The sequence below is a fragment of the Buteo buteo genome, chromosome 4, assembly GCF_964188355.1.
Source record: "Buteo buteo chromosome 4, bButBut1.hap1.1, whole genome shotgun sequence".
Taxonomy (NCBI): Eukaryota; Metazoa; Chordata; class Aves; order Accipitriformes; family Accipitridae; genus Buteo; species Buteo buteo.
In genome coordinates, this window is record NC_134174.1 from 63,034,375 (window position 1) to 63,050,955 (window position 16,581).

The following is a 16,581-nucleotide window of genomic DNA, read 5'->3' on the forward strand; positions in this document are numbered from 1 at the left end:
CCTTTAATTAAAAACTTTACTGCAACGCATACGGCACACGCACAAGGGCCTCGGGTACCACTGCACACCCAGCCTGCACACAGCTGAGCAGAGACCCTGGGAGCAGCCGTGCCAATCGCACGCAGGTTTCGGAAACAGAAAGCCACAATTTTAATTTCTTACAAAAGAGCCCAGAGATGACAGGCTTCAGGAGGGGCACAGTGGTTTTGGCAAATATGCCTCAAAGGTGATTCTTGAAATTTGCAGATCACTGACTGTGGTCTATTTTAATATAACAATCAAAGAAGCAAGTGTGACGATGGGCAGTTTCAACAAGGCATTAAAGCACCCTATAGATGAAAGAGACCATTCTGCAGCAACAACTACAAATGTTAAACCTCAGCCAGAGTGGCTGAATTGCTGCCAGACTGCTCTGCTTGGTCTTCTTTGCTCCATTTGGATCTTCATATGAAAGTAGATTCTTAGAAGACGAGTAGCTGTGTTGGCAAGCAGACAAGAGGACCTGGCAAGTTAGAAGCTTGCTTGCTTTCTTGTCCTGTATCAGCAAATCATGAAATGGCTGATGACTAGTTAGTCTGAGTTCAGAGAACTTGCAGCAAAGACAGAGTTGCAGAAACTCTTTGCTAAATAAAATAAATTAAATATTATCACACTAAAAGTCTTTCTTGTTTCCTTTTACTCAAGGAAATCATCTTGATAATTCTCAATTCATCAGCAAATCACCTTGATAATTCTCAATTCATCAGCAGGATCAGAGCATGACATCACAAATTCCCATTTCAACTCCTGTCATCTGTGAGGTCAGAGTTTGGACACTTGAGTCCATTCACTGTAAGTTTAAAACGCAGCTGTGTGCTAAAACGGTGAGCTATAAAACATGAGTGATGAGGGCTTGTTTCAGTAGTTTATAGCATGGATACATGGCTTCATACGACAACAAATGTAGCTGAGTTACAATAGGGCAGATCATTCAACAAGCACGTGGCAAGTGAGATCCTTTGATACAGATTTCCACAGGGTGTTGGTGAGCTCTCTCATTGAAAGCTCTTTACAAAGCTACCATGAGATAACGGAGAAGCTTTTCCACATGAATAAATGGTTATTCGAAAGCTACAGAGCAGGAACTGACAGTGCTCACAACAGAGAGAGGTCACCCGCAGAATACCACAGCACTGGGGTCATGCTAATTGCTGTGTTCATAAAAAGCTGAAAAGGAGGTGAACAGTGAAACGCAAAGTTCACGTGCCGTCATCCAGGGAAGTAAAGAGGATTGACTACAAAGAGCTATAGGACTTCATTTCACTAAGCAATGGGATGAGAGATCCAGATTACGTATGTTTACATTGACCAACAAAATGATGCATTGGGAAAACAGGATCCTAATTTTACTTTCACAAGGAGGAGCTACTATTACCCCCAAATGACATCTTGAGATTATAACACATAGCTCTAAGAAGTGTTAGCAGTTATTAAGAAAAGGCAAATTCAACACTGCGAATTATTAGAAAAGAAAGAATAAAATGTTATTATGCCAAAACATGAATGAGGTGAAGGATTGTGTGTGTAGTTTTTCAATTCATGACACAGCCCTGGAGGGAAACATGAAACAGAAGTATGCATGGACAATTTTGTCTTACTCCATAGGTCTCTCTCTCCTGCGTATATGTACTCAGTAACTGTGACATTCTCTGAAGTGGAAGGTTGGAACCGTAACTGGAAAGCACATGAACACTTGAACATGCTTTCACAAGTTGTGACTGAGGGAACAAATAGGATAATGAGATTATTTAGATTCCAATCACCAGGTATGATGCCTCTCTGTATTTTAAGGGAAATGGTCCTATAGCTTGGAAGAAATTCTCCCTAAGATTCATTCCAACAGACTAAACCATCAAAACTGCATACCTTGAGCAACTCAGGCTATCTAAGCAACAAGTTGCCTGCTCAGTAAAAATTTAATAAAAAAGTCATTAAGAAAAGGAACTGAACAGGCCTGTTTTCTTTCTGCTCTTGCACAGGTAGCACAGGTCCTGTCTGGCAAGTTCTGCTTCCAGCTCCTTTGATGAGATGGGTTCAAGTACCAGCAGGCCATGGCTAATAACAGAGACCCAAAAACAGAAAACTTGAAGTGCATCCATTTAGTGCTGTGTGGTACCTGCTGGAGAAATCTTGCTTCACATTGCCCATACAGGGAATTTAAGTTAGGCACCTTAACAACTAGGTAATGTTATGATTTCATGCCTTGACCCATTTCAAATGTGAGTCGTATGTCACTGCTCAGCCATTCCTGCCATGGGAACAGGTTACTATGAAGATACGATGTGAATTTGCAGTCCATCAGCTATCCCACGGTAATGGGCTGTGTAGAGGCTTTTTGGGTGTATGCTCACAGGGCAATTCACTTCGCTGGTTGCTATATGCTTCTGTAGGACAGCAGCATGCTGACATGCACCTCATCCACAAGGTAACATCTACCGACCATCCTGAGATACTCATTTATGAACTGTTCTCTGTACAAAATCATTCGATTTGCTGATAGATGGCAAATGGTGCTAACAAATAAATTACCTGCTGCCCTCTAACAGAAACTGGTGATGACCCAGATCACCTCAGAAACTAACAGTTTTTCTTAAGGAATGATTAGTTGAAAAACAATACTAGAGGCAATAAATGATATTACTAAATTCATTCTGTTGACATCATTAGGGGAGTCAACTTTCCTGTTCTGTGCTAATTAGATCAGTTAGCAGAAGCTCAGAAAGAAGAACATTAACCAAGTGTATCTGGACCATCCCAGGGACAGAGACAGCTCGAAGGGATTTCTGAGTACTCACTGCCTATGAAATTTTGGAATCCCCTTAAACCAGTCATTCAAGTTAGGTCAAGATATATGGCTTTAATCCTTCCACTCCCTCTAGCAAAGTACAAAGCACTTTGTGAAGGAGCTTTCAACTGAGGCCGAATTAGCAAGTTTGTCTTGTTTTGCTAATGCAGTAATGCTGATGATCTGTGCCTCCTAACAGAAGGTAAGACTTCCCCTCCCACATGATTCTGCTCCCAATGCAAAGCCAGTGTAGTTCAGTGCTGATGAAGATGAAATTTAGATTCTCCAACCTTTTTCTGTTAACAGGCGCTATGGGTATTAAAAATATCTTGTTAGGCCAGTATCACACCAATGTATGCTATAATAAGTAACGTTCTCTGGGACAAAATTACTTCCTCTGACCTGTAATTACTAGAATGACACCTGCCAGAGTAAGTCCACCCCTGGTTCACACCTTCTGTGACTACCAATACCTGAAGTTTGTAAGCCTACCAAAGAGATCATTGCTTATCCTAGATTAAATCCAGAATTTAAGTCTTGCAGTGCTATAAGCGTAGTACACTCAATACGACTGACCGTCTTGCACCACCTTGCCTTGGAGACCAAGAGACAAAATGACCCATAGTCCTTTCCCTTGGAGGCAAGACCTCCCTCCTCTACCAGCCAGAGAATGCTTCCCAATAGAGCTCCAGAAAGAAAGATCAGACTGTGTGCAAATTCTCCTCTATCTTACCTAGAAATAAAAGATCGAATAGGACCGAGACCTCCATTTCCTTTCACAAAAGCTGCAGCAGTTACCGAGATCAGACTCTGTGCTGAGCGTGCGCACGACTGGACACGAGCACGTGCTACAGCACTGACATGACTTGCGTGCGTCAGCCAGCAAAGCAACTGCACTGGAGGGCTCCACTCTCCCCTGCTTACGCTCGGCCAAAGGAGCAGCACAGAGAAGGCTGCACCTCGTACCAGCGAGACACATGTATCTGGTACGGCAGAGCCCCAGGTCAGAGAAACGGGGACACGCAAAGCCTGACCACCTGTACTTTTCCTGCCCAGTGACAATGTTTGGAGCACAGTTTGCAGCTCAGTATTACTCCACGCAAACACCTCCACAAAGGTACAGCGATCTGGAACGTGCATTTAAAGGCTTCTAGAGGAGGTGCTCCAAGAGCAGTGAAGGAACTCTTCAGAGCAGCAAAACAAACACCACTGATGCAAGCAAATAATATCATTAACAAACTTATTTACAGTATTTGGCTGTGAATTTAAGGTTAAATGAGTTGTTAACACAAGACTACCCTCACAAAAGGAATTTTCAACTAGAGTGGCACCAGCACAGTGACTATGCCCATGTTACCACACAGTCGCAGCAGAGCAGAAGGGGAAGTACTAACCCAAGCAGTGACCATCCCTCCCTAGCAGTACCTTTTGGTTGTGGTCAATTGATCCTAAAGGTTCACCCTGTGAGCTGAACTAAGTGCCCTCTGGAGAGCTGGTGCATGTCAAGGCATCAAAAATCTTTGTTTTCTCTCCACTGGAGCCGGGTTGAAGACAGGAGTCAAATTCAAGCAGTTGGGTTTTATTCCGTAGTTCTACAGAATAGTCCTTTCACTAGGGTTGTCATAGTGTACATGAAAAACATTTTTCGGTTGCTCAGAACATGGCCTTCGTAGTTTCTTTTTTTTAACCTGTAGGAAGTAAGCAATCATGTCAGGGAAAAACGAAAAGCGGTTAATCTAGCTGATCATATCTCTGTCAAATGACAAGAGTCAAAACCTTTTGCTTCAAAATATTCATCCACAAACACTTCCTCAACAACTGCAGAAAGGAGATCCAGCTGTAGAAGAGTTGACTACTTATCTATTTAGACCCCCACCTTCATCATTTGTATCAAAGACTATCTTGACCATATACAGACAATTGTCTACCATTATAGTAGTCAGCAGGATGAATTTAAATATTTCAACTTTCCAAATCAAGAAATGAAATTAATCTAAAAATATTTTAATGTAGCAAGTTTGGCTATAGAACCAGTGCAACATAAAGAGGACACCCATTGTATAACTGACTTTACTCTTAATCTTAACAGAGTAAGCTACAGATGCAACGGATTTACCACAAGTTATTTGGTTAAATTAAATACTGCAATTAGGATCATGCTGTTCATAATTGTGGCTTTACAGTACCGATGCTCAAGTTGGCTGAGTTAGTTTTACTGTAAGTAAAATGCAAGTTTACAGAGAAACAAAATAATCTAGTATAGTATGCTGTATTCTGTTTCATGCTCAGTCACAATGATAACGTCTTCAAACAGATAAACAATATTTCAGCATTATGTTAATAATGCCAAAACATACAGGAATTTTAATGCCAAATTTACAACATAATACAGTGCTTAACAGACAGATTTCTCAGGTATGGTGGCCAAGTGAAAATGCTACACAGGACTGAGAAGCATCCAAGCACTACTCAGTGCATAAGAAGTGAAACACGCTGACAGGAATGTTTTACCTTTCGATGGAATCACTGTTCTAGAAGTTTGTGTCCCAAACTTAATGCAATGTAAAATGAATGTTGAATCCTTGCCTCAAACTTGAAGCAAAAGCACGACGTGTTATTTACAAACTTGAACCAGTAAAACCACTTTAAGAACAGAAAAAAAATTGTGATCGCTTGACAAAGATGACAGAGCTTGATTACTGTGTTATGTGAACTAGAATGGTAATGAAGTTGTAAACAAACTTTAACCAAATTAGGTTAATGCATCTATTCTTAACTCAAGAATATTGTCACTTCAGCAAACAGTGATTTTTAAAGCTAAGGACACTATCAGAGGTTTTATTTTTGTTTAAAGCCAAAACTGATAAAAATCTGGAAGCTGGCAAATCATTTTTGTTCCCTATTAGCCTTCATTAACTTCTCCACTGCATACTTCAGCAAAACTTTCAAAACCCCTGTTTTTATCTAATTGTGCTTCAACTTAAGTAGCTGGTAGCAAAGTTGAAGCAAACATTATCAACACTTGAAAAATCCCTACTCAGAGTGGTTTGGTTTTCCACTAATGGGGAAGAGATTAGACTGCTGGCATTGTTCTGCATAGAAAACAAAACACTAAAGCATTCATTTTTACTTTTAAAATAAAAACTTCCTCAAAATTAAATAGGTTTTGCAAATATGCAAAGAAATATAAAGGTGAATCTGTCAATCACAGCAGCGTCCTTCTCATTCTCCCCCCCCTCCACCCCCAACCCCCTCCAAACTAACAGCATTGCCAAAGTGGCTGATGTGAAACTGATAGAATTAAATTCATTTACATGAAGCCTGGCTACAAAACAAAAAGAAACTTTGTCCCTGCCGCATCTATTTTTTATCTTTTTCCTGCATTTTGTAATGTATTCATGCAAGCATAAAGGGGGTTGTGTCAGGTTTTTGTGTGGGTTTTTTAAACAGGCATAAGGGTTGTGCAAGACAAAACTGAACAAACTTTTGTTTCACTTCAGAAAGATTTTATATTACCAACTCATTTCTCTTCATAACTAAAGGTGATAAAAAATAAATCCATAGTAACAAAAAAAACCAACCCCACAACCTGTAGTCACACTGCTTTTTCAAGTATGTTTCTCCCCTCATGAAAGAATTGCATTAGCCATACTACAAACCCATGTCACAATCATTAGGGTTTAGACCATAGATCCAGATCTCCTGGAACTGGGCTCAGCTGGATCTCCAGCTGAGTTTACACAAGACTGGAAGCAGGAGGCTGATGGGTACACACACATGCATTACACCGCTCCTCAACTCCCCGATTCTGACCACATCCACTATCACACCCCCCATCATATCCCCGAAGCAGGAGAAATGGCACAAGGAGCCACAAAGTGATCTTGGACAGGTACCATTGTTCACCGATTAATCAGGTGCAAATCTGGTTTGTGCTGATGGAGATGCACTTTGCAGACCTACGAGACTGGAGATTTTTGCCCACAATGTTTCTACATAGCACAGCATAATACACATCTTAGTATTTCATTCAGTCTGGAATTCACATCTCAATCTATTGCAATTATGGAAGCCAATGAAAAGTCAATGAGAGGGGTTCTACAAGAGTTGGTCCCAGCATTAAACACTAATACGTATGAAAAAAAAAAAGTGGACAAACTTCAAGTTACCATTAGTGATGGTGATAGGTTCAACTTTTCTTCCTTTCTCCTTAAATTCACCTCCCATTAATGCAAAGAGAAAGTGCAACTTTGCAGCATGTTTGTTCACATCAAGTTTTTCCTCAAGAACACATTTTGCAGTAACAAAATATGGTCTATAAAGTTGCAAAGTGCACAAGCTGAAGGCACAGAGTACAAACACATAGGAAAACAGATTTCAAAATACCAAGTAACAAAAAAAGAGATAAAAGAAAAATCTGGAATTTAAAACTCCCTGACAGAAGATACATTTATATGGGACCAACTCTTAAAAGGTGACAACTTTTAAACTAATGAACAAATACTGCAAAATAATGAAAATTTATTCTTATTATTTAAGGAAAAGCTCCAGAAAATACCTTGAAGTTTAAAAACTAATACACTGACGTGTTAACTAGTTTTAAGAATGTCCTTAATATTTAAGAAAAGAGTGCAAAAAAGATTCTTCCATTCTAACGCTTTTGGAAGCTGCTGATTTCGGCTGCCCATTTCCACTTTGAAAGGATTGTTTTTCAAGGTGCATTCCTCACAAAAATCGCAGAACATGAACTTGTTGAGAGGCTAGACCAAGGAATCATGTCTTTCAAAGTCATCCCAATTGTAGCAGCAACTGACATTTTATTATATAAAGAAGAAAGTCCAAAATTCTTCTTTGAGGCATAGTTCGTGTCAGAGCTCGAGTATCAGCAGTTGCCAAAGGAGGCTCCGGATACCACCTGCGCTCCTCCAGTGTCTGTTCTGGCTAGGAATAGAAGCTGATCCAGTATATTCACTATCTGTACCCCCTGGAGCTTGCACAAGCTGATGAGCCATCTGAAATTACATAAAAAGTTCAAGAAATTCTCTCATATTAAACTTCCACCTTATGTCCTTTGCCCCCCTTCCCCCAACAGCCCAAAACCCAGCATTGCCTGCAAAACGTTAACAGTGTAAACAGAAGCTGATATACCACGTAAACATCCATTCATTCATTTCAGGTTGTAATAAGAGTTCATCATAAAACTGTATGACATTTTATGGTAGGAAATTGAGCGAACATACTCAGCTGAAAGCACAGGAGGGAACTTGGTGGAAAGAATGCAATAAAATGAACTGAAGTTAACAACAGTACCAGAACAGATACTATTCCCCAATCCCCAAGCCTATTTAATGACAATCAGGACTTTGTACTTCAATCCTAACATAGAATGTATGGGACTAGATTCTCTCCTGGCTAGATATATAGTCAGCAGAGAAGATGAGACCTTTGACTGACTGCACCCAAATTAGGGCTGTCTGGAGTAGAGCAACCAACTGAGAATGGAAATACGATTCCTCCCTGTGTCTCTTCCCCCCACTCCCTAATCTATACGGGGGGTGGGGGGAATTAAGGGAGTAACAAAGTGAAGAACCTTACAGTTAAACATGCAGCAAGAGACTTTACCTACAAATGGAAGAGAAATTCCCTGCTGCATGACTTGAATATTTGTGGCCAAATACTGCCTTTAGTGTCTCAACGCAGGTGGATCCCAGGTTGTATTAGACACTAATTGAGGGTTCCAAGTTAAAAACCCCTCCAAACTCTCCATTCTGTCACTGCACAGAAACATGCATTACCAGCAGGTGATTTATATCAGAGGTGGACTGGCTCATCATTTCATTGTCTGTTGTGTATGCTGACCAGGCAGAGACTTGGGACAACTACGTCCTTTTTCCTCAAGACCTCAGCTTCCACTTAAATGAAGTGGAAATTTCTTGGCCTCAGTAGCTAGGATATCTTACTACCTTACAGGTGGCTGTGGGACTCCAGCACAGTTAGCCAGGCTCTAGATCCAAGAAGTGCCTATTATTACTTAGAATGGTAAAGTTTACATTGGCAGACAGCTAGCTGTGTGTGGAGATGTAGCCTCTGACACCTTACCACCCCCCAGGAACCCAGAAGCCCACCACTACCTGTATGCCCAACCCATCAGGGACTGTAGCACACTGGAGGGCAGGGTTAGATGCATACTTACTGTAAGTTAACTCTTCTCCAGCTCTCTTGCGTGACTGGTCACCTCTAGGAAAGAAGGGGAAGAAAGGTATTTTCATGATGACCTGAACTAATTGAAGATGTCCCTGCTCATTGCAAGGGAGTTGGACTAGATGACCTTTAAAGGTCCGTACCAACCCAAACCATTCTATGATTTTAAAAAAGGGAAAACAGTGAAGTACCTCCACACAATCATCAACTTTTACAGACTTTAGAAACAAAATGCAAACATAGTAGCAATAACACATGAACGCAGGATTCTCAATTTACTAAAACAGAAGTCTAAGCTGTATTTTATAGATTTAATTAACTCATCCTTTTGTTAAAGATAGTAGGTTTGATTTTTATAAAATTAAGATGAGGAAAATTGCTCATATGCAGTGTGGTCTTAAGTCATGCATAAATTTGTTTTCCTTAATTCAAACTCAACTAAACTTTATAGAACTATTTGAAAAGTTCTGCATCTATCAGTTTAAAAAGGTAAGATGCTCCTGAAAACCCAACAATCAGACCCTAAGCAAGTCTGAGCTGCCAGCATTCCCTCTTCAAGCAGAAGATTTAAATAAATAACTAAAGTTGTGTAAACACCGGTTGACATCACTGCTCCTGAAAACCCAAAGTCAAATTCCCGTCTATTTGGAAAACTTTTTTTTTTTTCCTTTTTTTCTTGTGCACACAAACTCTTAAAGCTGGAAAATCCTGCTTCTTCACCAGTTTCTTGTGATGACAGATATGCTATTGATAGTGTTATATAAGGAAGAAAGATTTCAATATATTTTCATCACAGTAGTTGTAATTTCATATTTATCTGCTGGAAGTTGGTAGAATTAGGCTTTTTTTGAATAACATTAAGTGTTCTTCCCTGAAACCACTCTTAAGGTGATGGATTTGCTGTGTATGCCTTAATTAAGGTCCTTCACAAGAGAAATACCAGCAATGAACTGGCTTGTATTCCCACTTGCTGCAGCAATAGTATTTAACAGTGTTGATAAGCTGACTATTTAAACCAGAGCCTGACATGACATTAATGCTGCTGAAGACACCTCACTGTGCTGTGTTCCTCATGGGTATTGTTGTAGGCAATGCAGCAGCAAAGACATCACCATTTTTTGGCGCAATTAGAAAACAGATGACATTTCATACTAACCCAGAAGAGAACAGACTTGGCACACTACTTGCTAAAAGAGAAAAACAATCCTTTCATACATATAAATATATACATCTATATGTGTAGGAATATAACCTCATAACAATTCTGAAAAATTATAAATAAATATAATCTATGTTCATAACACAGGAAGAAGCACTTTACATCTTGAAATACATTTCAAGGCAAAACGCATTTCAAATACCACTGCAAAATGGCATGCAGCAAATATATTACCTGTACCTCAGTTTTGTTCTCCTTGTGTCCTTTTAATGATGACAGACTCGACTCTAACACTTTATATAACCTCTATGTTTACCACACTGCACTGACTCCCTCGCAGTACAACCATAAAAAATATACTGTGCAAAACACATTCATCAGAGACTAAATGCCATCAATCAGTTATTCCACTGCAAAGTTTTACTTTGCATTTTTATTTAATAAATTGAAAGCAAGCTACATAGAAACAGCAGTTGCACAAAAGCATGGCTAGGGTGGGCCAATTTTCTAAACCTATAAGGCACACTAAAACTCTTCACATGTCCAATAGCCAGATCACCACATGCTGCAGAAAGCCAAAAGAAAGAGGAACTCTTAGGAATTAGACTCTGCATACAACATGTGACAGAGAAACCTTTACTTAGTTCTTCCTTGTATGACTATCCTCAAGCCCTAATCTCTTCTTTGTCCCCACCTATCACACAGGATAGAAACAGTTTCCTATGGATTTGCATTAGTTCCAGTGCTAGAGAATTACTTTTCTGCATAAAACAGGAGTTGCTAAAATATATTCTGAAGGATCCCACCAAGTCTGTAACAGGAGAGCACGACAGAGGCATGTTGCCTTTGCAATGGTCAGCATCCTTCCTACTACCCTTCCTAGCCTTTTATACAGTATCCTTCTCACAGTACCAGCCAAAGAACTTCATGGTCAAGCTGACAAGCCTGTCTTATTTTCAGGTACCTAGGGAAAAATGTTTTTGAAACCAACTGTTTTTGTGGATATGGACTGTTACTACTTGAAACTTCACTCTTAATTCTCTATGGAGTGTAAAACTGGTGAAATGCAGTTGTAAGCATAACTATAAGTCACCTACAGAATTAGTAAGATTGAAAGTTAGACAAAACCAAAATGTTCTTGGTTTTGTTTTGTTCTGTGTGTTACAATCTTCTGGCAGCATTATATGCTCACTCAGTTTCAAAGTCTAATCTTCTATTTCTTGGGCCAAATGCACTGCTTTTCTCAGCCCAAGCTCTTATGGCTTTGTTTTTAGTGTCTTAACTCATGCATGTCTATCAAAAAATTCTTTTCCTCAACAGAAAGCCTTACAAGGAATGAGTCTACAATGCCATTTGCATTTGGGTCAGTAGTAGAGTTTTGAAGCTCAATAATTTACCAAGCTTTGAAGAGAGAGATTACCTTCAAGGAAAACTACACAAGAGTATGAAATCCAGGAGTACATCTAACACTAAACATAACCACGTCTAGTGGGTCTTCAAACTACAGGACCAGATTCTCAGCACTGCACAGGTAACAGGAAAGATGAAGATGTATTCCCTTCACGAACCTCTTAGGAACAGAGCACGATAGCTTCCCCAGCTTGATCTTGGTTTGTCAAACTACTGCAAAAGTGGCACACTGCTGTGGTGAAAGCGCTGCGCTTCTGTCTAGACAGTTAAATAGAAGAGCACAGAGCAACAGGCACAGCCCAGAGTGAACAATATAGGTTACAAAAATTTTCCACTGTCTCTTTTACTGTTTGTTCTTTTTTTCCCCCCAATTCAATAGCCAGAAGAGAAATACCTATTTAAAATAAACACCTTGACAGTATAAATAGCTCTGAAAGTGGAATAAGAAGTCATCAACTGACATTTTCAGAAGCATCATGAAAAAAAAGTCAGCTTATAGAAAATAAACGGCCAAAGTAAAGGCTGAACAGGAGCATGATCACACATTAGAAGCGCAATCAAAACACAGGGAGGCATGAGTTGTAAGCAATCTGTTTCATGAAAATATCTCAAGACTTCTGATCATCTACTTTCTGGTACCATCTGCAGGGTTGGTAGTGCTCAAAATGTATGGAAAATAAGGCCATATTTCAGATACGGAGTTGCGAAGGTTCTTTATTAACTCTTAAATTATTTCTTCAATATTTTTAGGTGTGTCCATTTTAACATTTCAGCACCGTCCAGCACAATTACCACTGAAGATTAATAATTATTACCTAGTAAATCCATTCTGCATAAGCTCTCTTTGAAGCTTCTGGTCTTGAGCAGCATATTCCTGAAGCTCAGATTCCACAGCAGGGGGTAGAATATTTGGGATGAATTTAGAAAATAAAGCTGGTGCCATCTGTACCCATTCTGTAAGAAGAGGGAAAGCAACAACAAAACACATGGAAAAGATATTTTGAAAATTTTACTCTTTGATAATTGTAACTTTGCTCTATTTAAATACATTTTAGGATCTTGAATTAAAAAAAACAAAAACAAAAAACCCCAAAGCATCCCCCCAAAACCACAGAAACCAAGCCTTAAAGTAGAACACATAATCAAACTGTTAAAATGAGATGTTTACATGTAGGTAATGGAATTACTGGTTTTTTTGCTCATCAACGTCATCATCAAATTGAAATTCAGTTCTTGCTGCATCTTGTAGGGCCTGCTGAGTCTCTGGGCATTCTCAAGGACAGGTAATGACGATCGGCAAACTCACCTTGATAATCAGCTCATTTGTAACACTTTACTCCAGGAAGTGTATTCACAAAATTTACACCTCTCTTCCCTGAGTCTTACTTCTAGAAAGCACAGTAGTATCACCATACAACCCTGCTTCTCCATCCCCCATTTCAAATGAATTAATGCAATTCTCTCACTGATCTTCCAGAGCTTAGATGAACACTTTTTAATGTTCATTATATAATTTTAACCTGTACTAGTTCAGCTTCAGGATAGAAATGTGATTTAATTTCACTACACTGAACACTGCCTTACAGAAGCAAGACAGATTATGTTAAAGTTGCTTCAAGGCTGATGATAAGAAACACAGAAGACTGAGCAAAAGATGAAAATGGGGTTTATAGCAACTGTGTAAGAAGTTCTAAGAAAAATAAATACTCCTCAAGTATTTCTGAAGCCAGACTTTCCAGAGGTTCTAGCAGTTACCTTAAACCTCATCTTTACTTGGAGAAAGGGATGCTTTTAAACATATTCACTAAGGCACATTACGAGTTTTTATCCAATTCCCACATTTGGTTACTTGGTCCATGCCAAGCTTCAACAGTCTTTAATCAGCAAACTCACTAAATAAACATTACTATATGTGCAGGTTTAAACAGAAAACAATGCACTAACCTCCCGCAACATAGAAACATTTAAGGTTGGAAAAGACCCTTAAGATCATCGAGTCCAACCATTAACCTAACACTGCCAAGTCCGCCACTAAACCACATCCCTAAAAGCCACATCTACGTATCTTTTACATACCTCCAGGGATGGTGACTCTACCACTTCCCTGGGCAGCCTGTTCCAAGGCTTGATAACCCTTTTGGTGAAGAAATTTTTCCCAATATCCAATCTAAACCTCCCCTGGTGCAACTTGAGGCCATTTCCTCTCGTCCCATCACTAGTTACTTGATAGAAGAGACCAGCACCCACCTCACCACAACCTCCCTTCAGGTAGTTGTAGAGAGTTATCAGGTCTCCCCTCAGCCTCCTTTTCTCCAGACTAAGCAGCCCCAGTTCCCTCAGCTGCTCCTCATAACACTTGTGCTCCAGGCCCTTCACCACCTCGTTGCCCTCCTCTGGACACGCTCCAGCCCCTCCATGTCTTTCCTGCAGTGAGGGGCCCAAAACTGAACACAGGACTCGAGGGGCGGCCTCACCAGTGCCCAGTACAGGGGAACAATCACCTCCCTGCTCCTGCTGGCCACACTATTGCTGACACGGGCCAGGATGCCGCTGGCCTTCTTGGCTACCTGGGCACACGGCTGGCATACTCAGCCGGCTGTTGACCAACACCCCCAGGTCCTTTTCCGCCGGGCAGCTTTCCAGCCACTCCTCCCCAAGCCTGTAGCGTCGCATGGGGTTGCTGTGACCCAGGTGCAGGACCCGGCCCTTGGCCTTGTTGAACCTCATACAACTGGCCTCGGCCCATCGATCCAGCCTGTCCAGATCCCTCTGCAGACCCTTCCTACCCTCCAGCAGATCAACCCTCCCACCCAACTTGGTGTCACCTGAAAACTTACTGCGGGTGCACTCGATCCCCTCGTCCAGATCACTGACACAGATACTGGCCCCAATACTGAGCCCTGGGGAACACCACCTGTGACCAGACACCAGCTGGATTTCACTCCATTCACCACAATTCTTTGGCCCCAGCCATCCAGCCAGCTTTTTACCCAGCAAAGCGTACACCCATCCAAGCCACGAGCAGCCAGTTTCTCCAGGAGAATGCTGTGGGAAATGGTGTCAAAGGCTTCACTGAAGTCCAGGTAGACAACATCCACAGCCTTTCGCTCATCCACTAAGCGGGTCACCTTGTCACAGAAGGAGATCAGGTTGGTCAAGCAGGACCTGCCTTTCATAAACCCACGCTGGCTGGGCCTGATCCCCTGGTTGTCCTGTACGTGCTGTGTGATGGCACTCAGGATGATCTGCTCCATAACCTTCCCTGGCACCAAGGTCAGGCTGACAGGCCTGTAGTTCCACAGATCCCACAGACCATTGCAGTGCTCGATAAAAAAAAAAAAAAAAAAACAAAAAAAAAAACCCCAAAACCACCCCCCCCAAACCAAACCAACAAAACAAACAACAGTCTACAGACATGAAATGGCACTTTTCATCTTATGAAATACAGTAAAAAAGTACCACGCAGAACATGTCACCTACAAAAAACCCTACTGCTACTGAATAATTTAGCTAAGCTAATAAACTGTCTTGGAATTCACAACATGAAATACTGTGGTATGGTATTTCATGCCACTACCAGATCACTATAGGTGAGGTGAAAAGAGTATTTCAGATTAAATCCAAGTAGGCCAACTAGCAGCCCAAGCACCTGCCCAGGCTTCAGCCTTTTCTACTGCGGCCACCGCATGCTGGAGCTAGAATTAGAAGACAGTCTTTTCTGGCAACATTTGAAGTCTAACAGCTGTCAAGTACTTGCAACTTGAAGAGAAAGTAAAAGAAGAGAAAGAGAAGAGAAAGCCCATGGCCACCAGCCACATAAGCATCGCTTCTCCATTTGCTCTCTGCACTGCCAAAACAGATGCTTCCCAGTGCTGCTTTAATCCCCCAGCACCTCCCACTGGCCACATTTTATGATTTACTTCCCAGTTATCTGCTCCCCAGTCCCCATGATACATCCAATGGAGCATGTCCCACAGAATAAGTGAGCAGCACTACCTCAGAGGAACTCTTGCCCTGATTGTTTCAGAATTCATCCTCAAAAACCAGAACCACCAGAGAACAGCCTTTTACATCAATAAGTCTATCCTGTGCTCTTCTGGCTGGAATGTCATTAAAATTCCTCATTTTCTCAGAGGCTGAGAAGTTTGAGGAGCGGGTAATTAGAACAAATATGTATCTGTTTAAGCACTAGCTTAAAGTCAATCACCTGGGTCTTCATACCCGGCTGTGAAAAGCAGGCATCACGAATTGTAGGAACATTTTTTATAAAGATCTTACAGACATAAGACAACTATTCAAAAATCTGATTGGGCCCATGATACCAACCCAAACCAGTATCTGTTGTGTTATGTAGCAGACAGCAAGACAGGGATCATCTGAAATGGACAACTGGGGAATTAGTACTGTAGATGATGGACTTAACAAGTGCAGTACAACAAAACCATACTGAAAAGGGCTTTTTTTGTAAAGTTCTCCCATCCTCATTTCTATTTCTGTAAACGTGGATTGCAAAGCAAAAACAGATTGAAGCTCAGACACAATCCTCTCAGACACACCAAGGTAAGAAGAAAGTATCAGTATTGCAAAAGGAAAGGAAGCAGTTACCATTTTTTTATGGATATTTTGAATACTCCCTGTTTCTAAAGTCTTTTCAAACACAGGCTAGAGCTCTGCTCTGTTCTCCAAAACTTACAGAACCAAAGATTTTGGTACAAAATTGATTAAAATCTGCAACACCATTTTCCTATCAATATAATTGCTGTTGCACAAGATGTCATGATGTACTCACGAGTTAAATTAAGCTCTTCCATGAAATAATACCAACCAAGTAATGGCTTCATAGACAAAACAGTCATCTCATGTCAAAGATCTGGCTGAAGTGCAACTCACAATATAACTTTCACTATTTCAATACTTCTAAACTTCTGCCATGACTGACTTCTTAAACAGCCTTCTTTATTTTTACAAAGCAAAAGAAATAGGTGTT

General features: G+C 40.7%; 1 protein-coding gene across 3 annotated transcripts in view; it reads right to left on the minus strand.

Moving 5' to 3' along the window:
• Positions 1-7,380: 7,380 nt before the first annotated feature.
• Positions 7,381-16,581, minus strand: part of CACUL1 (CDK2 associated cullin domain 1) — a 51,380-nt gene continuing 42,179 nt past the window's right edge. For all 3 annotated transcript variants that reach the window (XM_075026485.1, XM_075026484.1, XM_075026483.1), the window contains 3 exons: positions 12,410-12,548; positions 9,018-9,061; positions 7,381-7,836 (listed from right to left, as the gene is read on the minus strand). In XM_075026485.1, the coding sequence (XP_074882586.1) occupies positions 7,796-7,836; positions 9,018-9,061; positions 12,410-12,548 (224 nt within the window). In that variant the 3' untranslated portion in view covers positions 7,381-7,795. The remainder of the gene's footprint in view (positions 7,837-9,017; positions 9,062-12,409; positions 12,549-16,581) is intronic.